Source organism: Acipenser ruthenus, chromosome 41 (genome assembly GCF_902713425.1).
Source record: "Acipenser ruthenus chromosome 41, fAciRut3.2 maternal haplotype, whole genome shotgun sequence".
In the NCBI taxonomy this organism is placed as follows: domain Eukaryota; kingdom Metazoa; phylum Chordata; class Actinopteri; order Acipenseriformes; family Acipenseridae; genus Acipenser; species Acipenser ruthenus.
The window spans coordinates 7,619,033-7,642,751 of NC_081229.1; the positions used below are offsets into that span (position 1 = coordinate 7,619,033).

Here is a 23,719-nt window from a genome sequence, read left to right on the forward strand (position 1 = left end):
TTCCTCTGTGTGATTCTTCCTGTGTGATTCTGCCTGTGTGATTCTGCCTCTGTGTGATTATTCCTGTGTAATTCTTCCTGTGTGTGATTCTTCTTCTGTGTGATTCTGCCTGTGTGATTCTTCCTGTGTGATTTTGCCTGTGTGATTCTTCCTCTGTGTGATTCTTCCTGTGTGATTCTGCCTCTGTGTGATTCTTCCTCTGTGTGATTCTGCCTCTGTGTGATTCTTCCTGCTGTGCTGCTGCTCCCCTTGCAGCTTTCAATTAACACAAGAGGACACATTATTTGTTTCTTTGTTTTTTTCTTTATTTTTTATTTTTTTGTGAGTGTTTTGTGACAATGTGTTCAGTGGAATGTTTGAGCAGCGAGCCCCTGTCTGGATTACTCGTCGAAGAACTGGGGCAGGTTGTTTCCCAGGACGACTTTCTCCTCCGTCCCCTTCTCTGTGATGCTGACGAGGTACACCACACCCCCGCTGGAGCCGTCTCTCCCCATCGCCAGGGACAGAGCTGCACCGAGAGAGGGGACAGAGGGGGGAGGGGGAGAGAGGGGGGGGAGAGAGAGAGGGAGAGAGAGAGAGAGGGGGGGAAAAGAGAGAGAGACTTTCAGCATCACAACCCGACAGACTCGAAATCTGAGGAGCTCAGGATGATTCCTGTAATAGCAAGCTGAACTGATGTGATGCATTTGTACTGTAATTGTCTAATTGCATGTGTTGTTCATAAGTTTTATTTCTACATGTTTGCTCAATAAAAACTGTCGTAACAGGAACTGGAATTGATTAAAAGGGAATGCAGAATGGAATTGGGAAAATATTTTAAAAAGGAACAGCCGCGTGGTGTGCAGGGGGAGTCTCCCTGGAAGCTGCTATTGCAGTGTGCTAGAAAGAGAAGCTGCTATTGCAGTGTGTTAGAAAGGGAAGCTGCTATTGCAGTGTGTTAGAAAGGGAAGCTGCTATTGCAGTGTGTTAGAAAGAGAAGCTGCTATTGTAGTGTGTCAGAAAGGGAAGCTGCTATTGCAGTGTGTCACAGAGAAAGGGAAGCTGCTATTGCAGTGTGTTAGAAAGGGAAGCTGCTATTGCAGTGTGTTAGAAAGGGAAGCTGCTATTGTAGTGTGTTAGAAAGGGAAGCTGCTATTGTAGTGTGTTAGAAAGGGAAGCTGCTATTGTAGTGTGTTAGAAAGGGAAGCTGCTATTGCAGTGTGTCAGAAAGAGAAGCTGCTATTGCAGTGTGTTAGAAAGGGAAGCTGCTATTGCAGTGTGTTAGAAAGGGAAGCTGCTATTGCAGTGTGTTAGAAAGAGAAGCTGCTATTGTAGTGTGTCAGAAAGGGAAGCTGCTATTGCAGTGTGTCACAGAGAAAGGGAAGCTGCTATTGCAGTGTGTTAGAAAGGGAAGCTGCTATTGCAGTGTGTTAGAAAGGGAAGCTGCTATTGTAGTGTGTTAGAAAGGGAAGCTGCTATTGTAGTGTGTTAGAAAGGGAAGCTGCTATTGCAGTGTGTTAGAAAGGGAAGCTGCTATTGTAGTGTGTTAGAAAGGGAAGCTGCTATTGCAGTGTGTCAGAAAGAGAAGCTGCTATTGCAGTGTGTTAGAAAGGGAAGCTGCTATTGTAGTGTGTCAGAAAGAGAAGCTGCTATTGTAGTGTGTCAGAAAGGGAAGCTGCTATTGCAGTGTGTCACAGAGAAAGGGAAGCTGCTATTGCAGTGTGTTAGAAAGGGAAGCTGCTATTGCAGTGTGTTAGAAAGGGAAGCTGCTATTGTAGTGTGTTAGAAAGGGAAGCTGCTATTGTAGTGTGTTAGAAAGGGAAGCTGCTATTGCAGTGTGTTAGAAAGGGAAGCTGCTATTGTAGTGTGTTAGAAAGGGAAGCTGCTATTGCAGTGTGTCAGAAAGAGAAGCTGCTATTGCAGTGTGTTAGAAAGGGAAGCTGCTATTGTAGTGTGTCAGAAAGGGAAGCTGCTATTGCAGTGTGTCACAGAGAAAGGGAAGCTGCTATTGCAGTGTGTTAGAAAGGGAAGCTGCTATTGCAGTGTGTTAGAAAGGGAAGCTGCTATTGTAGTGTGTTAGAAAGGGAAGCTGCTATTGTAGTGTGTTAGAAAGGGAAGCTGCTATTGCAGTGTGTTAGAAAGGGAAGCTGCTATTGTAGTGTGTTAGAAAGGGAAGCTGCTATTGCAGTGTGTCAGAATGAGAAGCTGCTATTGCAGTGTGTTAGAAAGGGAAGCTGCTATTGCAGTGTGTTAGAAAGGGAAGCTGCTATTGCAGTGTGTTAGAAAGAGAAGCTGCTATTGTAGTGTGTCAGAAAGGGAAGCTGCTATTGCAGTGTGTCACAGAGAAAGGGAAGCTGCTATTGCAGTGTGTTAGAAAGGGAAGCTGCTATTGCAGTGTGTTAGAAAGGGAAGCTGCTATTGTAGTGTGTTAGAAAGGGAAGCTGCTATTGTAGTGTGTTAGAAAGGGAAGCTGCTATTGCAGTGTGTTAGAAAGGGAAGCTGCTATTGTAGTGTGTTAGAAAGGGAAGCTGCTATTGCAGTGTGTCACAGAGAAAGGGAAGCTGCTATTGCAGTGTGTTAGAAAGGGAAGCTGCTATTGCAGTGTGTTAGAAAGGGAAGCTGCTATTGTAGTGTGTTAGAAAGGGAAGCTGCTATTGTAGTGTGTTAGAAAGGGAAGCTGCTATTGCAGTGTGTTAGAAAGGGAAGCTGCTATTGCAGTGTGTTAGAAAGGGAAGCTGCTATTGCAGTGTGTTAGAAAGAGAAGCTGCTATTGTAGTGTGTCAGAAAGGGAAGCTGCTATTGCAGTGTGTCACAGAGAAAGGGAAGCTGCTATTGCAGTGTGTTAGAAAGGGAAGCTGCTATTGCAGTGTGTTAGAAAGGGAAGCTGCTATTGTAGTGTGTTAGAAAGGGAAGCTGCTATTGTAGTGTGTTAGAAAGGGAAGCTGCTATTGCAGTGTGTTAGAAAGGGAAGCTGCTATTGTAGTGTGTTAGAAAGGGAAGCTGCTATTGCAGTGTGTCAGAAAGAGAAGCTGCTATTGCAGTGTGTTAGAAAGGGAAGCTGCTATTGCAGTGTGTTAGAAAGGGAAGCTGCTATTGCAGTGTGTTAGAAAGAGAAGCTGCTATTGTAGTGTGTCAGAAAGGGAAGCTGCTATTGCAGTGTGTCACAGAGAAAGGGAAGCTGCTATTGCAGTGTGTTAGAAAGGGAAGCTGCTATTGCAGTGTGTTAGAAAGGGAAGCTGCTATTGTAGTGTGTTAGAAAGGGAAGCTGCTATTGTAGTGTGTTAGAAAGGGAAGCTGCTATTGTAGTGTGTTAGAAAGGGAAGCTGCTATTGTAGTGTGTTAGAAAGGGAAGCTGCTATTGCAGTGTGTCAGAAAGAGAAGCTGCTATTGCAGTGTGTTAGAAAGGGAAGCTGCTATTGCAGTGTGTTAGAAAGGGAAGCTGCTATTGCAGTGTGTTAGAAAGAGAAGCTGCTATTGTAGTGTGTCAGAAAGGGAAGCTGCTATTGCAGTGTGTCACAGAGAAAGGGAAGCTGCTATTGCAGTGTGTTAGAAAGGGAAGCTGCTATTGCAGTGTGTTAGAAAGGGAAGCTGCTATTGTAGTGTGTTAGAAAGGGAAGCTGCTGTTGTAGTGTGTTAGAAAGGGAAGCTGCTATTGCAGTGTGTTAGAAAGGGAAGCTGCTATTGTAGTGTGTTAGAAAGGGAAGCTGCTATTGCAGTGTGTCAGAAAGAGAAGCTGCTATTGCAGTGTGTTAGAAAGGGAAGCTGCTATTGCAGTGTGTTAGAAAGGGAAGCTGCTATTGCAGTGTGTTAGAAAGAGAAGCTGCTATTGTAGTGTGTCAGAAAGGGAAGCTGCTATTGCAGTGTGTCACAGAGAAAGGGAAGCTGCTATTGCAGTGTGTTAGAAAGGGAAGCTGCTATTGCAGTGTGTTAGAAAGGGAAGCTGCTATTGTAGTGTGTTAGAAAGGGAAGCTGCTATTGTAGTGTGTTAGAAAGGGAAGCTGCTATTGTAGTGTGTTAGAAAGGGAAGCTGCTATTGTAGTGTGTTAGAAAGGGAAGCTGCTATTGCAGTGTGTCAGAAAGAGAAGCTGCTATTGCAGTGTGTTAGAAAGGGAAGCTGCTATTGCAGTGTGTTAGAAAGGGAAGCTGCTATTGCAGTGTGTTAGAAAGAGAAGCTGCTATTGTAGTGTGTCAGAAAGGGAAGCTGCTATTGCAGTGTGTCACAGAGAAAGGGAAGCTGCTATTGCAGTGTGTTAGAAAGGGAAGCTGCTATTGCAGTGTGTTAGAAAGGGAAGCTGCTATTGTAGTGTGTTAGAAAGGGAAGCTGCTATTGTAGTGTGTTAGAAAGGGAAGCTGCTATTGCAGTGTGTTAGAAAGGGAAGCTGCTATTGTAGTGTGTTAGAAAGAGAAGCTGCTATTGCAGTGTGTCAGAAAGAGAAGCTGCTATTGCAGTGTGTTAGAAAGGGAAGCTGCTATTGTAGTGTGTCAGAAAGAGAAGCTGCTATTGTAGTGTGTCAGAAAGGGAAGCTGCTATTGCAGTGTGTCACAGAGAAAGGGAAGCTGCTATTGTAGTGTGTTAGAAAGGGAAGCTGCTATTGTAGTGTGTTAGAAAGGGAAGCTGCTATTGCAGTGTGTTAGAAAGGGAAGCTGCTATTGTAGTGTGTTAGAAAGGGAAGCTGCTATTGCAGTGTGTCAGAAAGAGAAGCTGCTATTGCAGTGTGTTAGAAAGGGAAGCTGCTATTGTAGTGTGTCAGAAAGGGAAGCTGCTATTGCAGTGTGTCACAGAGAAAGGGAAGCTGCTATTGCAGTGTGTTAGAAAGGGAAGCTGCTATTGCAGTGTGTTAGAAAGAGAAGCTGCTATTGTAGTGTGTCAGAAAGGGAAGCTGCTATTGCAGTGTGTCACAGAGAAAGGGAAGCTGCTATTGCAGTGTGTTAGAAAGGGAAGCTGCTATTGCAGTGTGTTAGAAAGGGAAGCTGCTATTGTAGTGTGTTAGAAAGGGAAGCTGCTATTGTAGTGTGTTAGAAAGGGAAGCTGCTATTGTAGTGTGTTAGAAAGGGAAGCTGCTATTGTAGTGTGTTAGAAAGGGAAGCTGCTATTGCAGTGTGTCACAGAGAAAGGGAAGCTGCTATTGCAGTGTGTTAGAAAGGGAAGCTGCTATTGCAGTGTGTTAGAAAGGGAAGCTGCTATTGTAGTGTGTTAGAAAGGGAAGCTGCTATTGTAGTGTGTTAGAAAGGGAAGCTGCTATTGCAGTGTGTTAGAAAGGGAAGCTGCTATTGCAGTGTGTTAGAAAGGGAAGCTGCTATTGCAGTGTGTTAGAAAGAGAAGCTGCTATTGTAGTGTGTCAGAAAGGGAAGCTGCTATTGCAGTGTGTCACAGAGAAAGGGAAGCTGCTATTGCAGTGTGTTAGAAAGGGAAGCTGCTATTGCAGTGTGTTAGAAAGGGAAGCTGCTATTGTAGTGTGTTAGAAAGGGAAGCTGCTATTGTAGTGTGTTAGAAAGGGAAGCTGCTATTGCAGTGTGTTAGAAAGGGAAGCTGCTATTGCAGTGTGTCAGAAAGAGAAGCTGCTATTGCAGTGTGTTAGAAAGGGAAGCTGCTATTGCAGTGTGTTAGAAAGGGAAGCTGCTATTGCAGTGTGTTAGAAAGAGAAGCTGCTATTGTAGTGTGTCAGAAAGGGAAGCTGCTATTGCAGTGTGTCACAGAGAAAGGGAAGCTGCTATTGCAGTGTGTTAGAAAGGGAAGCTGCTATTGCAGTGTGTTAGAAAGGGAAGCTGCTATTGTAGTGTGTTAGAAAGGGAAGCTGCTATTGTAGTGTGTTAGAAAGGGAAGCTGCTATTGTAGTGTGTTAGAAAGGGAAGCTGCTATTGTAGTGTGTTAGAAAGGGAAGCTGCTATTGCAGTGTGTCAGAAAGAGAAGCTGCTATTGCAGTGTGTTAGAAAGGGAAGCTGCTATTGCAGTGTGTTAGAAAGGGAAGCTGCTATTGCAGTGTGTTAGAAAGAGAAGCTGCTATTGTAGTGTGTCAGAAAGGGAAGCTGCTATTGCAGTGTGTCACAGAGAAAGGGAAGCTGCTATTGCAGTGTGTTAGAAAGGGAAGCTGCTATTGCAGTGTGTTAGAAAGGGAAGCTGCTATTGTAGTGTGTTAGAAAGGGAAGCTGCTATTGCAGTGTGTTAGAAAGGGAAGCTGCTATTGTAGTGTGTTAGAAAGGGAAGCTGCTATTGCAGTGTGTCAGAAAGAGAAGCTGCTATTGCAGTGTGTTAGAAAGGGAAGCTGCTATTGTAGTGTGTCAGAAAGAGAAGCTGCTATTGTAGTGTGTCAGAAAGGGAAGCTGCTATTGCAGTGTGTCACAGAGAAAGGGAAGCTGCTATTGCAGTGTGTTAGAAAGGGAAGCTGCTATTGCAGTGTGTTAGAAAGGGAAGCTGCTATTGTAGTGTGTTAGAAAGGGAAGCTGCTATTGTAGTGTGTTAGAAAGGGAAGCTGCTATTGCAGTGTGTTAGAAAGGGAAGCTGCTATTGTAGTGTGTTAGAAAGGGAAGCTGCTATTGCAGTGTGTCAGAAAGAGAAGCTGCTATTGCAGTGTGTTAGAAAGGGAAGCTGCTATTGCAGTGTGTTAGAAAGGGAAGCTGCTATTGCAGTGTGTTAGAAAGAGAAGCTGCTATTGTAGTGTGTCAGAAAGGGAAGCTGCTATTGCAGTGTGTCACAGAGAAAGGGAAGCTGCTATTGCAGTGTGTTAGAAAGGGAAGCTGCTATTGCAGTGTGTTAGAAAGGGAAGCTGCTATTGTAGTGTGTTAGAAAGGGAAGCTGCTATTGTAGTGTGTTAGAAAGGGAAGCTGCTATTGTAGTGTGTTAGAAAGGGAAGCTGCTATTGTAGTGTGTTAGAAAGGGAAGCTGCTATTGCAGTGTGTCAGAAAGAGAAGCTGCTATTGCAGTGTGTTAGAAAGGGAAGCTGCTATTGCAGTGTGTTAGAAAGGGAAGCTGCTATTGCAGTGTGTTAGAAAGAGAAGCTGCTATTGTAGTGTGTCAGAAAGGGAAGCTGCTATTGCAGTGTGTCACAGAGAAAGGGAAGCTGCTATTGCAGTGTGTTAGAAAGGGAAGCTGCTATTGCAGTGTGTTAGAAAGGGAAGCTGCTATTGTAGTGTGTTAGAAAGGGAAGCTGCTATTGTAGTGTGTTAGAAAGGGAAGCTGCTATTGCAGTGTGTTAGAAAGGGAAGCTGCTATTGTAGTGTGTTAGAAAGGGAAGCTGCTATTGCAGTGTGTCAGAAAGAGAAGCTGCTATTGCAGTGTGTTAGAAAGGGAAGCTGCTATTGTAGTGTGTCAGAAAGAGAAGCTGCTATTGTAGTGTGTCAGAAAGGGAAGCTGCTATTTCAGTGTGTCACAGAGAAAGGGAAGCTGCTATTGCAGTGTGTTAGAAAGGGAAGCTGCTATTGCAGTGTGTTAGAAAGGGAAGCTGCTATTGTAGTGTGTTAGAAAGGGAAGCTGCTATTGTAGTGTGTTAGAAAGGGAAGCTGCTATTGCAGTGTGTTAGAAAGGGAAGCTGCTATTGTAGTGTGTTAGAAAGGGAAGCTGCTATTGCAGTGTGTCAGAAAGAGAAGCTGCTATTGCAGTGTGTTAGAAAGGGAAGCTGCTATTGTAGTGTGTCAGAAAGGGAAGCTGCTATTGCAGTGTGTCACAGAGAAAGGGAAGCTGCTATTGCAGTGTGTTAGAAAGGGAAGCTGCTATTGCAGTGTGTTAGAAAGGGAAGCTGCTATTGTAGTGTGTCAGAAAGAGAAGCTGCTATTGTAGTGTGTCAGAAAGGGAAGCTGCTATTGCAGTGTGTCACAGAGAAAGGGAAGCTGCTATTGCAGTGTGTTAGAAAGGGAAGCTGCTATTGCAGTGTGTCACAGAGAAAGGGAAGCTGCTATTGCAGTGTGTTAGAAAGGGAAGCTGCTATTGCAGTGTGTTAGAAAGAGAAGCTGCTATTGTAGTGTGTCAGAAAGGGAAGCTGCTATTGCAGTGTGTCACAGAGAAAGGGAAGCTGCTATTGCAGTGTGTTAGAAAGGGAAGCTGCTATTGCAGTGTGTTAGAAAGGGAAGCTGCTATTGTAGTGTGTTAGAAAGGGAAGCTGCTATTGCAGTGTATTAGAAAGGGAAGCTGCTATTGCAGTGTGTTAGAAAGGGAAGCTGCTATTGTAGTGTGTTAGAAAGGGAAGCTGCTATTGCAGTGTGTCACAGAGAAAGGGAAGCTGCTATTGCAGTGTGTTAGAAAGGGAAGCTGCTATTGCAGTGTGTTAGAAAGGGAAGCTGCTATTGTAGTGTGTTAGAAAGGGAAGCTGCTATTGTAGTGTGTTAGAAAGGGAAGCTGCTATTGCAGTGTGTTAGAAAGGGAAGCTGCTATTGCAGTGTGTTAGAAAGGGAAGCTGCTATTGCAGTGTGTTAGAAAGAGAAGCTGCTATTGTAGTGTGTCAGAAAGGGAAGCTGCTATTGCAGTGTGTCACAGAGAAAGGGAAGCTGCTATTGCAGTGTGTTAGAAAGGGAAGCTGCTATTGCAGTGTGTTAGAAAGGGAAGCTGCTATTGTAGTGTGTTAGAAAGGGAAGCTGCTATTGCAGTGTGTTAGAAAGGGAAGCTGCTATTGCAGTGTGTTAGAAAGGGAAGCTGCTATTGCAGTGTGTTAGAAAGAGAAGCTGCTATTGTAGTGTGTCAGAAAGGGAAGCTGCTATTGCAGTGTGTCACAGAGAAAGGGAAGCTGCTATTGCAGTGTGTTAGAAAGGGAAGCTGCTATTGCAGTGTGTTAGAAAGGGAAGCTGCTATTGTAGTGTGTTAGAAAGGGAAGCTGCTATTGTAGTGTGTTAGAAAGGGAAGCTGCTATTGCAGTGTGTTAGAAAGGGAAGCTGCTATTGTAGTGTGTTAGAAAGGGAAGCTGCTATTGCAGTGTGTCAGAAAGAGAAGCTGCTATTGCAGTGTGTTAGAAAGGGAAGCTGCTATTGCAGTGTGTTAGAAAGGGAAGCTGCTATTGCAGTGTGTTAGAAAGAGAAGCTGCTATTGTAGTGTGTCAGAAAGGGAAGCTGCTATTGCAGTGTGTCACAGAGAAAGGGAAGCTGCTATTGCAGTGTGTTAGAAAGGGAAGCTGCTATTGTAGTGTGTTAGAAAGGGAAGCTGCTATTGTAGTGTGTTAGAAAGGGAAGCTGCTATTGCAGTGTGTTAGAAAGGGAAGCTGCTATTGCAGTGTGTTAGAAAGGGAAGCTGCTATTGCAGTGTGTTAGAAAGGGAAGCTGCTATTGCAGTGTGTTAGAAAGGGAAGCTGCTATTGTAGTGTGTTAGAAAGGGAAGCTGCTATTGCAGTGTGTTACAAAGGGAAGCTTCTATTGCAGTGTGTCACAGAGAAAGGGAAGCTGCTCACCGTTGGTTGTAAACTGGAGGCAGTCCTCTTTACTCATGCCTGGTCTGTAGGTAGCATCCACATAGCCGTAGATATAGGTGCTGCCAGAGCCCCCCACTGCAAAGGGGTGCCTGATCAGCAGCCCCCCCAGAGTGCCGAACACCTGCCAACAATCACAATGCAATTAACACACACACACACACAGAGGCAGGCAGACACACACACACACACACACACACACACACACACGAACACCTGCTAACAATCACAATGCAATTAACACACACACACACACACAGAGGCAGGCAGACACACACACACACACACACGAACACCTGCCAACAATCACAATGCAATTAACACACACACACACAGAGGCAGGCAGACACACACACACACAAGCAGACAGACAGACACACACACACACACACAGAGGCAGGCAGACACACACACACACACACACACACGAACACCTGCCAACAATCACAATGCAATTAACACACACACACACAGAGGCAGGCAGACACACACACACACACACACACAAGCAGACAGACACACACACACACACACACACAGAGGCAGGCAGACACAGACAAACACACACACACACACACACGAACACCTGCCAACAATCACAATGCAATTAACACACACACACACAGAGGCAGGCAGACACAGACACACACACACACATACAAACACCTGCCAACAATCACAATTCAATTAACACACACACACACAGAGGCAGGCAGACACAGACACAGACACACATACACAGACAGGCACACACACAGACACACAGACACACACAGACACATATACACAGACAGGCAGGCAGACAGACAGACACACAGAGATACATCATGAAAAAGCATGACAAACTGTATTCAGTGCTTAATTTGTACAGAAAGTAGTTGCCGGGGTGCAAGCAATGAAGCGCACGTTGAAAATCCTAACCCATTATCGAACACATAGTAGAGCTACATGTTTACAGTCACGTATTCTACATCATATACAAAGAAAAATACATTACAGGCAACCGCAGGACAACAAATAAAAGAAAAAGAAAGATATGACTGTATATACATTTAGAAAACGATTGAGAGTGAACAGCCAATCAGCTTCCACATCTAGAGGGCTTCTATTTTGCATAGCTGCCCGCTGGAACGTTGAAGTGCTTAATTGTGAATTAAGTTTGAAATCAATCTGCGCATAAATACCGTCTTTTTCCCTTAACATTCTAATCTACAACTAATCTGATAACATAAAAAGCTACTGAAACATACTTTCTGACACTGGACTAGAGACAAGCGAAGTCTGTGACGGGACACCCTAATGAAGGCTCGATTCACAGCTACTGGACAGCAAACCAACAGGAAAGACACGATTGGGCCACAATTCTGTCATCAGCTGGATCCAAACAACACCCTCCCTCAAAACCAGCCAATCAAACTGCAAACCCTGCTTCAGCTCTTTCCATACCAGCCAATCCGCTCCCTGCCAGCTTGAATGATGCCCCGCCTCCATCAACAAGTTTCGAGTCTGTCTCAATACTACACAGACTATTAAACAATTGTACATATCCAGATAAATTATAATAAGAAAGAGTAAGACCCAAAAAAATAAATATGTTAACCAAATAATAATAATTTTAATAATAATAACATTTCTCTACGTGTATGTCGTTTTTCTATTCTAATTATGTGAGGGACTATTTTCCTCAGCGGAAGGTTACCCGGCGAAATATCAGAAGTTCAAGGTAACTATAGGTTTTAAAGGTTTTTTTTAAAGAGAAAAAATAAATCGTTGTCTAATAGTGATAGAGCCCTCTCGATGCGGGCTCTACTGTGTGGTAGATGACCTTGACTTTCGTTAGCGCCCTCTACCACACAGTAGCGCCCGCATCGACGGGCTCTATCTCTTAAATAGGGTAACCCTGACCTCCAGCGCAGAGGGGACACGTGCCGCTCGCCACTTTGTTCTGTTGTAGTTTTGCATTTAAATGGTTTAAGCCACGATTCAACACTTAGCATGGTTTATGCCACTTAAAACGTCCTAATTTCTTCCTAATTGATAATTGTTCAATAATGAGATTCAACTGATTAGTAATCTGGTCATTGGCTTTGCTAGATTGAATATGTTTGTGTATCACTTTGCTGGTGTGCTGTCATGAGTTCCTCAGAGTCTGAAATCCACTGACACAGACAGCATGTTCTGCTGTTAGTGAAGACAGCAGCAAGGACTTTGTTTAGATCGAGAACATGAAAGTGGCATTAGAAGAATAAAAAGAATTAAAACACAAGCGTGTTGCTGAACCTAAAATAGATGAAGACCTGAATATCCTGCCAGCGATCAGTATTCACAAAGTACTGGAGCAAACAGTAGATGGGCTGTGAAGCTGTTTGAACTAAGGCTAAAAGAAAGATATGGCTACTCTGCCATACAGCCTTAGCTGTTTTGTGACAGAAGTAATGAACTGTAACGGAGAGGAGCACTGTGGCAATTCACTATATGAACTTTCCATAAGCATTTCCTAAGACTAAAGGGACGCGCTTTAAGTTTCTGAAATGACCTAGAATTTTAACATTTTTTAAATGTTCTTGATGGAAAATGAAAGCTTTGGCCAAATCAGGAGTTGGTTTGCATAAAATAATATTTCTGAAGAATTGTGTGGACCAGGGACTCTTCAGATCTGATACACCTGAAAACCTGCTCAATACTCTAGTTTATCTGTTTGGTATACTGTACATCTTGCTATGAGGGCCGGGCAGGAGCATCGTGATCTAAGAGTTGGAGTGAATAGTCAGCTTCAGTTGGGCAAGGACTTGTTTGGAGGTTTTTTAAAATACAAAGAAGATGTAACTAAGACAAACAGAGGGGTCTACAGCATAGAAAACTGGAGTGCAAAGAAGTTACTGCACATGAGAACAGCCCTGACAGATGTGTGGTGCAGCTTCATTAAAATACACACAGATCTACAGTATGCGTGTTTGTTTTTTTAGTGTATAACGTGCTGTTAAATTCAATCAATGGTGTACAACCAGCCAGCTGGCATTAACCAATTGAGCAGATTATAACTGTGTAAACAAGATGGATTTGAGGCTTTTATAGAAATCCCAGTCTGAGAGCTGCAGCTGCTACACGTCTGTATAATAAAGGAGTTGATGAACAGTTACTTTGTGAAACAACTGGACATAGATGGAATGCTGTGCGTGCAAACAAGAGGACCAGAGGACAAGAAGACAAGAGGACCAGAGGATGAGAGGACCGGAGGAGAAGAGGACCAGAGGACGAGAGGATCAGAGGACGAGAGGACAAGAGGATAAGAGGACCAGAGGGGAAAAGAGGACCAGAGGATAAGAGGATGAGAGGATGAGAGGACAAGAGGACCAGAGGATGAGAGGACCAGAGGACAAGAGGATAAGGGGACCAGAGGATGAGAGGACCAGAGAACAAGAGGACAAGAGGACAAGGGGACCAGAGGATGAGAGGACCAGAGGACCAGTGGACAAGAGGACCAGAGGACGAGAGGACAAGAGAATGAGAGGACGAGAAGACCAGAGGAAAAGAGGACCAGAGGACAAGAGGATGAGAGGACAAGAGGACCAGAGGATAAGAGGACTAGAGGACGAGAGGACAAAATGATGAGAGGACAAAATGATGAGAGGACCAGAGGACAAGAGGAGAAGAGGACAAGAGGGCAAGGGGACAAGTGACGAGCAAAAACATGACCTTTCTGAAATACTACAAAGAAAGAAACCTGTTTAAACTGTGTAAACGTATAGGCTAATTGTTGAAATAATTGCTGCTTTATAAAATGGCATTTGCTTTTTTGTTGAATTGTTGTGACTGTGGTTTTGTTTATGAATCAACAGTTTTCTGTGGATTCGTGGTTCAAACTGTGGATTTGTTAATCAACAATCCTTCTGCCCCGCACTCCCCTTCTCTTCAGAGCCACACGGACACTTTAGTTAGAAGACTCGTAGATTCAATCCACTGAAAGATCAAAGGGTGACGTCACAGAAATGTTTGAAAATGCAATTAAAAAACGGGACGTCATTCAGGGGACTCCAGAAGGCCGACGTTGATACATAGATTTTTTTAAACACACACAATACACCACACCCGACACGAGCACCCGTCACACTATCTGCCATGTGTGACTGCAACAGAAGCCAGTTTATGGGGATTACAAACGTTATGAATTAAATGTAGGCTATGTAGTTGTTATCTTAGTTTGATTTTATTCTCTATGAATTCAATTCTATTCATTGAAAAAAGACGAGAGAGAACCAGACCGTTATTTAAAACACAAATGAACAGGGGAGGGGAGCAGGGTAACGCTCCTATTGAAGCAGGCTACAATATTTCTGTTTCATTGAACACATGTTGTTGTTGTTGTTGTTCTGTATTGAAATGAATGTTCAGCTGTCATATTGTGTTGTGTATTACCCATTCAATCAAATCAAGTCGTGTAAGAATTTGCTTCTATCGTTTAAGACATTTTTCAAGTCATGTAAACTTATTTGTGTATAATAAACTACAATAGAGTCGCATTCCTTTTCTGCAGCCAGTGTTATCTTACTTTAAAGGCACGCAGCTGAAATCGTAAAGTAATTAAAAGTACGAACGTCCCTGGCAGCGGACTGTTTCTCACTATTTCAGAGCACAAAATGGTATGATATGATTCTGAATGTTTTGTTGTGGCTCTCTGGTAAACTCAGCTCCAACAATAAAATGCACTTGATTATTTTACATCTGTCTCTCGTGTGGCTCTCTGGAGGACCGAAGCCCATTGAAGACCCGGGACCCCTCCTCCCCTTCCCCCGCTTCGGACCCTCACAGTCTCCACACGAGGCATGGGTCTAGCCGTGTCCCTGTGTGTCCCTGTTCACACCCACCTGTCCCCCGCTCCTCTTGTCCCACCCTGCTACGATCAGATGAGCCACCAGCTCCTCCTTGTACTTGTAGCTGATGTCCTTCACCATGTTAGCAGCAGAGCGGACCAGAGGCAGCCTGCCCATAGCGATGCTGCAATACAACAAAGAGGAGTGTGTGTGTGAGCGACCAGAGGCAGCCTGTGTGTGTGTGAGTGACCAGAGGCAGCCTGTGTGTGTGAGTGACCAGAGGCAGCCTGTGTGTGTGAGCGACCAGAGGCAGCCTGTGTGTGTGAGTGACCAGAGGCAACCTGTGTGTGTGAGTGACCAGAGGCAGCCTGTGTGTGTGAGCGACCAGAGGCAGCCTGTGTGTGTGTGAGTGACCAGAGGCAGCCTGTGTGTGTGTGAGTGACCAGAGGCAGCCTGTGTGTGTGAGTGACCAGAGGCAGCCTGTGTGTGTGTGAGTGACCAGAGGCAGCCTGTGTGTGTGAGCGACCAGAGGCAGCCTGTGTGTGTGTGAGTGACCAGAGGCAGCCTGTGTGTGTGAGCGACCAGAGACAGTCTGTGTGTGTGAGTGACCAGAGGCAGCCTGTGTGTGTGAGTGACCAGAGGCAGTCTGTGTGTGTGAGTGACCAGAGGCAGTCTGTGTGTGTGAGTGACCAAAGACAGTCTGTGTGTGTGAGTGACCAGAGGCAGCCTGTGTGTGTGAGCGACCAGAGGCAGCCTGTGTGTGTGAGTGACCAAAGACAGTCTGTGTGTGTGAGTGACCAGAGGCAGTCTGTGTGTGAGATTGACCAAAGACAGTCTGTGTGTGTGAGTGACCAGAGGCAGCCTGTGTGTGTGAGTAACCAGAGGCAGCCTGTGTGTGAGTGACCAGAGGCAGCCTGTGTGTGTGAGTGACCAGAGGCAGCCTGCCCAGAGCGATGCTACAATACAACAAACAGGAGTGTGTGTGTGAGTGACCAGAGGCAGCCTGTGTGTGTGAGTGACCAGAGGCAGCCTGTGTGTGTGAGTGACCAGAGGCAGCCTGTGTGTGTGTGTGTGTGTGTGTGTGTGTGTGTGTGTGTATACCAGCAGCAGTGTTCAAATTACACTTTGCCTCTTGGGAAGGGGTGGGGGTCTGCAAATATATATATATATATATTGTAAGGCAGCGGGTTGTGTGAGTCAGCAGGGAGGGGGTTAAAACCTCCCTGCGAGAGAAACTTGTGCAGAATGCACCTTTTTGTTAATTTGCTTTTGTTTAATTTAATTGTTTTATTATTAATTACCCCCTGCACCTGGTAGCTATTGTTAAATTGGGACCAGGTGCAGGGTATTTAAGAGGAGCAGTCAGTCTGCTCAAGGCTGCTGAGTAGAAGGAAGCAGAAGAGAGGTGCTCTGCTTCCGAGCAGTCATAGAAAAGTAAGTGCTGGAGACCTGCGAAGTTTGTTTGTGTTTGCGGTGTCAGGTAAACGGCTTAGTTAGGGAATAACCTGTATAGTTAGCGCTCCAAGAGGAGCTAGGTGTTCATTTTGTGTTTTTGTTTGTTTTTGTATTTAATTAAAAGTAGCACAACCGCGCTTTAAAACTCCATTTCTCTGTCCTGGGTCGTAATTTTAAAGGGGCACGAACCCGTGAGTGGTGCAATCGTTCACTATATATATATATATATATATATATATATATATAGTGCCTTGCAAAAGTATTCAGACCCCTGACCAATTCTCTCATATTACTGAATTACAAATGGTACATTGAAATTTCGTTCTGTTTGATATTTTATTTTAAAACACTGAAACTCAAAATCAATTATTGTAAGGTGACATTGGTTTTATGTTGGGAAATATTTTTAAGAAAAATAAAAAACTGAAATATCTTGCTTGCATAAGCATTCAACCCCCACACATTAATATTTGGTAGAGCCACCTTTCGCTGCAATAACAGCTTTAAGTCTTTTGGGGTAAGTATGTACCAGCTTTGCACACAGTGTCAGAGTGATTTTGGCCCATTCTTCTTGGCAGATTTGCTCCAGGTTGTTCAGGTTGGTTGGACGACACTTGTGGACCGCAATTTTCAAATAGTGCCACAGATTCTCAATGGGATTGAGATCAGGACTTTGACTGGGCCACTGTAGGATATTCACCTTTTTGTTCTTGAGCCACTCCAATGTTGCTTTGGCCTTGTGCTTGGGATCATTGTCCTGCTGAAAGGTGAATTTCCTCCCAAGCTTCAGTTTTTTAGCGGACTGAAGCAGGTTCTCTTGCAGTATTTCCCTGTATATTGCTCCATCCATTCTTCCTTCAATTTTAACAACATGCCCAGTCCCTGCTGATGAGAAGCATCCCCACAGCATGATGCTGCCACCACCATACTTCACTGTAGGGATGGTGTGTCTTGAGGCATGGGCAGTGTTAGGTTTGCACCACAAATAGCGCTTTGAGTTTTGGCCAAAAAGCTCTATCTTGGTCTCATCTGACCACAAAACCTTTTCCCACATCGCAGCTGGGTCACTCTTATGCTTTCTGGCAAACTCCAGACGTGCTTTCAGATGGTACTTTTTGAGTAACGGCTTCTTTCTTGCCACCCTCCCATACAGGCCAGTGTTATGCAGAGCTCTTGATATGGTTGACTGGTGCACCATTACTCCACTCCCAGCCACTGAACTCTGTAGCTCCTTCAACGTGATTGTTGGCCTCTCTGTGGCTTCTCTCACAAGTTTTGAGGGACGGCCTTTTCTTGGCAGTGCCTGGGTGGTGTGATGCAGCTTCCACTTCCTGATTATTGATCCAACTGTGCTCACTGGGATATCCAAACACTTGGATATTATTTTGTACCCTTTCCCTAATCTATGCATTTATATTACTTTATCTCTAACTTCTGTAGAATGCTCTTTGGTCTTCATTTTTCTTCAGATTCACAGCCTGACCAATGATCCTTCAACAGTGGGGTTTTTATCCAGAAAATGTGACAGCAACTTTAATGGTTCACAGGTGGAGGCCAATGGTAAGGTAACTGTGTCCTCGTTAGGGCAATTTCTTTCATCGGTGTAAACTGGGGGCTTCCACAACACAGGGGTTGAATACTTATGCAAGCAAGATATTTCAGCTTTTTATTTTTCTAAAAAATATTTCCCAACATAAAACCAATGTCACCTTACAATAATTGATTTTGAGTTTCAGTGTTTTAAAATAAAATATCAAACAGAACGAAATTTCAATGTACCATTTGTAATTCAGTAATATGAGAGAATTGGTCAGGGGTCTGAAAACTTTTGCAAGGCACTGTATATGGACTGTGCTGTGCACCTGTGCAGGTGTGTCTGGTATGCACTGTGCACTGTACCTGTGCAGGTATGGCTGGTATGCACTGTGCACTGTGTACCTGTGCAGGTGTGGCTGGTATGCACTGTGCACTGTACCTGTGCAGGTGTGGCTGGTATGCACTATGCTGTGTACCTGTGCAGGTGTGGCTGGAATGCACTGTGCACTGTACCTGTGCATGTGTGGCTGGTATGCACTGTGCGCTGTACCTGTGCAGGTGTTGCTGGTATGCACTGTGCTGTGTACCTGTGCAGGTGTGGCTGGTATGCACTATGCTGTGTACCTGTGCAGGTGTGGCTGGTATGCACTGTGCACTGTACCTGTGCAGGTGTGGCTGGTATGCACTGTGCACTGTACCTGTGCAGGTGTGGCTGGTATGCACTGTGCTGTGTACCTGTGCAGGTGTGGCTGGTATGCACTGTGCACTGTACCTGTGCAGGTGTGGCTGGTATGCACTCTGCTGTGTACCTGTGCAGGTGTGGCCGGTATGCACTGTGCACTGTACCTGTGCAGGTGTGGCTGGTATGCACTGTGTACTGTACCTGTGCAGGTGTGGCTGGTATACACTGTGCACTGTACCTGTGCAGGTGTGGCTGGTATGCACTGTGCTGTGTACCTGTGCAGGTGTGGCTGGTATGCACTGTGCACTGTGTACCTGTGCAGGTGTGGCTGGTATGCACTGTGCACTGTACCTGTGCAGGTGTGGCTGGTATGCACTATGCTGTGTACCTGTGCATGTGTGGCTGGTATGCACTGTGCACTGTACCTGTGCAGGTGTGGCTGGTATGCTCTGTGCACTGTACCTGTGCAGGTGTGGCTGGTATGCACTGTGCACTGTACCTGTGCAGGTGTTGCTGGTATGCACTCTGCTGTGTACCTGTGCAGGTGTGGCCGGTATGCACTGTGCACTGTACCTGTGCAGGTGTGGCTGGTATGCACTGTGCACTGTACCTGTGCAGGTGTGGCTGGTATGCACTGTGCACTGTGTACCTGTGCAGGTGTGGCTGGTATGCACTGTGCACTGTACCTGTGCAGGTGTGGCTGGTATGCACTGTGCACTGTGCCTGTGCAGGTGTGGCTGGTATGCACTGTGTTGTGTACCTGTGCAGGTGTGGCTGGTATGCACTGTGCAGTGTACCTGTGCAGGTGTGGCTGGTATGCACTGTGCACTGTACCTGTGCAGGTGTGGCTGGTATGCACTGTGCACTGTGTACCTGTGCAGGTGTGGCTGGTATGCACTGTGCACTGTACCTGTGCAGGTGTGGCTGGTATGCACTGTGCACTGTACCTGTGCAGGTGTGGCTGGTATGCACTGTGCACTGTACCTGTGCAGGTGTGGCTGGTATGCACTGTGCACTGTACCTGTGCAGGTGTGGCTGGTATGCACTGTGCTGTGTACCTGTGCAGGTGTGGCTGGAATGCACTGTGCACTGTACCTGTGCAGGTGTGGCTGGTATGCACTGTGCACTGTACCTGTGCAGGTGTGGCTGGTATGCACTGTGCTGTGTACCTGTGCAGGTGTGGCTGGTATGCACTGTGCACTGTACCTGTGCAGGTGTGGCTGGTATGCACTGTGCACTGTACCTGTGCAGGTGTGGCTGGTATGCACTGTGCACTGTACCTGTGCAGGTGTGGCTGGTATGCACTGTGCACTGTACCTGTGCAGGTGTGGCTGGTATGCACTGTGCACTGTACCTGTGCAGGTGTGGCTGGTATGCACTGTGCACTGTGTACCTGTGCAGGTGTGGCTGGTATGCACTGTGCACTGTACCTGTGCAGGTATGGCTGGTATGCACTATGCTGTGTACCTGTGCAAGTGTGGCTGGAATGCACTGTGCACTGTACCTGTGCAGGTTGAGCTGGTATGCACTGTGCTGTGTACCTGTGCAGGTTGAGCTGGTATGCACTGTGCTGTGTACCTGTGCAGGTGTGGCTGGTATGCACTGTGCTGTGTACCTGTGCAGGTGTGGCTGGTATGCACTGTGTTGTGTACCTGTGCAGGTCGAGCTGGTAGTCCACGATGTCGGCTACAGCCTGTGCGTCGGCCGCGGAGCCCGAGAGCGCGCAGTACACGTTGTCATGGAGACGAGACAGCTTGTTCATCACGCGGTTCACCACCGACTGACTGGAGCGAAGAAAGAGAAGAAACAGACAAGCTGTCAGTCACTGAGCAAACAGACAGACACACAGACACGGGGTCACTGAGGCATTCTCTTACTGTGAAACTCAATGTGTCATGTAAGTCTTTCTACCATTATAAAAGTTTACCGTGGTGAAAGCAAAGCAAAGTATGATAAAGCATGGTAAAGCACAGAGAGGTATACTCTATTAATATATATATATATATTAATAGAGGTATACTCCACCACAGTAAATGCTTAATGCTGTATAAGGTGGGGTTTTGTGATACAAGATACAAGTTTTGTGATACAACAGCAGCTACTTGTAGTCCACAATGCTTCTTGAATTATGAACGTTAAATGAATGTCATTTGCAGCTGCAGAATGCATGCTGAGCCCCGGTGCAATCTCATTAACATCTCGTCTTCCAGCAAAACAGACACATTCTACAAGGACCCGTGTCTCAGGACTGTCACAAGCATCGAGACTGTCACCTGCACATCTGAACAATAGCAGGGTCGTGCTGTTCATTTCATTGGGCTGTGTGAGGTCTATCTCAGGACATGGCCACAGTGCTATTTAACCCTGTTTATATTAGTTGTTATTTTAAATGACCTAATAGCCACTGCATGCACAACATTGGCATACTTCTTAATTATGCCATGATGACCCCAGTGTGTCACATGATGCGTGTTACTCGACATGCTCACCCTGCGGACACACGCGAGTCGGACCCGATCACCACGCCTCCCTCAAATTCCACAGCCATGATAGTGGTCTGGAGAAGAAACACAAACACAAACACATCACACAGCGAGCACTGACAGAGCACTGACACAGCGAGCACTGACACAGCACTGACACAGCACAGACGCAGCACTGAGACAGCGAGCACTGACACAGCACTGACACAGCGAGCACTGACACAGCACTGAGACAGCGAGCACTGACAAAGCACTGACACAGCGAGCACTGACACAGCACAGACACAGCACTGAGACAGCACTGACACAGCACTGAGACAGCGAGCACTGACACAGCACAGACACAGCACTGAGACAGCGAGCACTGACACAGCACTGACACAGCACAGACACAGCACAGACACAGCACTGAGACAGTGAGCACTGACACAGCACTGACACAGCGAGCACTATGTACTGGCCCTCCGTGCATCTGCCTGCTTCATGAAGAACGGACACAGAACTTCAATGCTCATTGACATTTGTTACATTTCCCTTCGTTTTTAATGACGTTCCCAATTATTCTGAGGGGTCCTGTTGCTTCTCAGATATTGATTTCCATTTTTTCTGGATCAGAATCTGATGCAGAATCTGTGCCTGTAGAATCCTAGATGCCAGCAGGAAGGTTTGATTCTGATTCAGAGAAAGTATTCACATTTAATACCAGAGGAGCAACACAACTCAGAGCCACTGTGAGTGATTACAAACATCATTGATATGTGAGAGAGAGGTGAACAAATGAACGAGCCACATGCACAATATGAATGAGTTTCCATAGCATTGCAAACACCTCATTGTGTCGTTGCGTCTCATTGGGTAACGTCTGAAACACCGGTTTATTTAAATAATGTCCATTCAAAGTCTGTTTTAAAGAAGCAAGCACCAGTCTGATACAGCTGTGTGACTATACCCACAGAAGACTATTCCTAAAGTTTTTTTGACTCCATTATTTAAGTTTTGGAGAAACACGCTTGTTAATATAAAAACTTTCAAACTGTTTTCCTCTCAATTTCTGTTTCATTATTACGGTGGATTTTTAGACTTTTGAAAATTGACACCCTGAGTGAATAAATGCAAAGTAAAAATGAAAATGTACAGCAATGTGCTTTTTTTAAAAACAGAAACTCGGAGTCGCGACGCCTCTCTGCAGGTGACGAGGTGACGCGTGTAAACAGCCGCGCCGGTCCGCGTCTCCCCGCACAGAACTCCCGCTTCAACACCACGAGCTCCCTGATGCTGCTCACGGATCGAGGTCCCCTCACGCAGGCGCAATGACACGCACTGAACGTCTCGTTCAATGGGGTCCAGAATGCAAAAACGAAAGCATTCCTGCAAGAAGCACTGAAACTGAAAGCATTACACTCACTCGCGTTTCTCTTAAAGAATATGTCATTTTAACAAAACTGTCCATATTGCATTCTACACACACACACTATACTGCCCGCTCCGCCTTCCTTCTATTATTATTATTATTATTAATAATCACACTGAGTTATGCAGCAACAGGTACAGGAGTCGTGCCGACCCAGTGAGAACAAAGACAACATGTTAGCAAACAAATATGTCACTCACCCCGGTACTGACTTCACAGTTTAACCAGCTCGGTTCCGATGAAAGCGGCATTTTGAGATGATTAAATTCCTATTGTTTCCTTAACCACTTCAACTGAAACCCGCCTCCGATCCAGGACTGCAAGGTACTGTATTTTACAAAGGGAGGAATGCTGTAACTGTGAACTTCCTAGAAGTATGTGCGCTAGAGGGCGCTCTAATCCACTCGATGTGGAGTGCGCTGCTTCACTGAACTGCGCTCCAAAGAGACAGTTAACGGGGGTTCCCGAATTAAAACCTATTGAGACCAATTCTACCTGGCAACCAGTGACACGAACACAAAATTAAAATGCGATTTGTTAATGGACGAAATGTAATAAATTCCTCGCTGCCTCAGTTCAATGTGTTTGTATTGGTATGAAACCCCCTGAAAAGCCCAGCAAAGACTCCCTGTGAAGCGTGGCGGTGTACAGTATCACCTGACGGTAAACAAGGGTTGCATGATGTTAAACCACAGTTTAAACAGCATCATCAGTATTTAGGAATTTTGCTAAACTTCTGACATTGTATTTTTACTGATGTTAAACCACAGTTACAATGTAGTGCAGTCTAGCCTAGAGATCTGAAACTGCAGTTACAATGTAATTAATAAAGTCTAGTCTAGTGATCTCAAACTGTAGTTACAATGTAATTATAATACAGTCTAGTCTAGAGATCTCAAACTGCAGTTACAATGTAATTCAATGCAGGCTAGTGATCTCAAACTGCAGTTACAATGTAATTAATACAGTCTAGTCTAGTGATCTCAAACTGCAGTTACAATGTAATTCAATGCAGTCTAGTCTAGTGATCTCAAACTGCAGTTACAATGTAATTAATACAGTCTAGGCTAGAGATCTCAAACTGCAGTTACAATGTAATTCAATGCAGGCTAGTGATCTCAAACTGCAGTTACAATGTAATTAATACAGTAGTCTAGTGATCTCAAACTGCAGTTACAATGTAATTCAATGCAGTCTAGTCTAGTGATCTCAAACTGCAGTTACAATGTAATTATAATACAGTCTAGTGATCTCAAACTGCAGTTACAATGTAATTCAATGCAGTCTAGTGATCTCAAACTGCAGTTACAATGTAATTAATACAGGCTAGTCTAGTGATCTCAAACTGCAGTTACAATGTAATTCAATTCAGTCTAGTGATCTCAAACTGCAGTTACAATGTAATTATAATACAGTCTAGTCTAGTGATCTCAAACTGCAGTTACAGTGTAATTCAATTTAGTCTAGTGATCTCAAACTGCAGTTACAATGTAATTAATACAGGCTAGTCTAGTGATCTCAAACTGCAGTTACAATGTAATTCAATTCAGTCTAGTGATCTCAAACTGCAGTTACAATGTAATTATAATACAGTCTAGTGATCTCAAACTGCAGTTATAATGTAATTATAATACAGTATAGTCTAGTGATCTCAAACTGCAGTTACAATGTAATTCAATGCAGTCTAGTGATCTCAAACTGCAGTTACAATGTAATTAATACAGGCTAGTCTAGTGATCTCAAACTGCAGTTACAGTGTAATTCAATTTAGTCTAGTGATCTCAAACTGCAGTTACAATGTAATTATAATACAGGCTAGTCTAGTGATCTAAAACTGCAGTTACAAAGTAATAATAATATAGCTCAGAGAATGTAAACAACACTTTACAATTGCAGATTAATATCATTGCTCTTCGACTACAGCTTTGCAGGGAGCTGCAGTCTGCACTAAACACACCTCTGCGCTCCAGCGCGTT

The 23,719-nt window shown here is 44.9% G+C and overlaps 1 protein-coding gene across 2 annotated transcripts; it reads right to left on the minus strand.

Moving 5' to 3' along the window:
* Window positions 1–280: 280 nt before the first annotated feature.
* On the minus strand, window positions 281–23,719 carry LOC131709047 (proteasome subunit beta type-9-like). Of its 2 annotated transcripts, XM_059010673.1 has the most exons (7): window positions 23,701–23,719; window positions 21,944–22,070; window positions 20,339–20,406; window positions 19,502–19,633; window positions 14,231–14,360; window positions 9,348–9,489; window positions 281–508 (listed from the first exon to the last, which is right to left on the minus strand). In XM_059010673.1, the coding sequence occupies exons 2-7, from the start codon at window positions 21,992–21,994 to the stop codon at window positions 381–383; spliced, it is 651 nt and encodes a 216-aa protein (XP_058866656.1). In that variant the 5' UTR covers window positions 21,995–22,070; window positions 23,701–23,719; the 3' UTR covers window positions 281–380. The 2 variants fall into 2 exon arrangements, with proteins under 2 accessions (XP_058866656.1, XP_058866655.1); XM_059010672.1 differs by lacking the exon at window positions 23,701–23,719 and having other exon boundaries at window positions 21,944–22,188.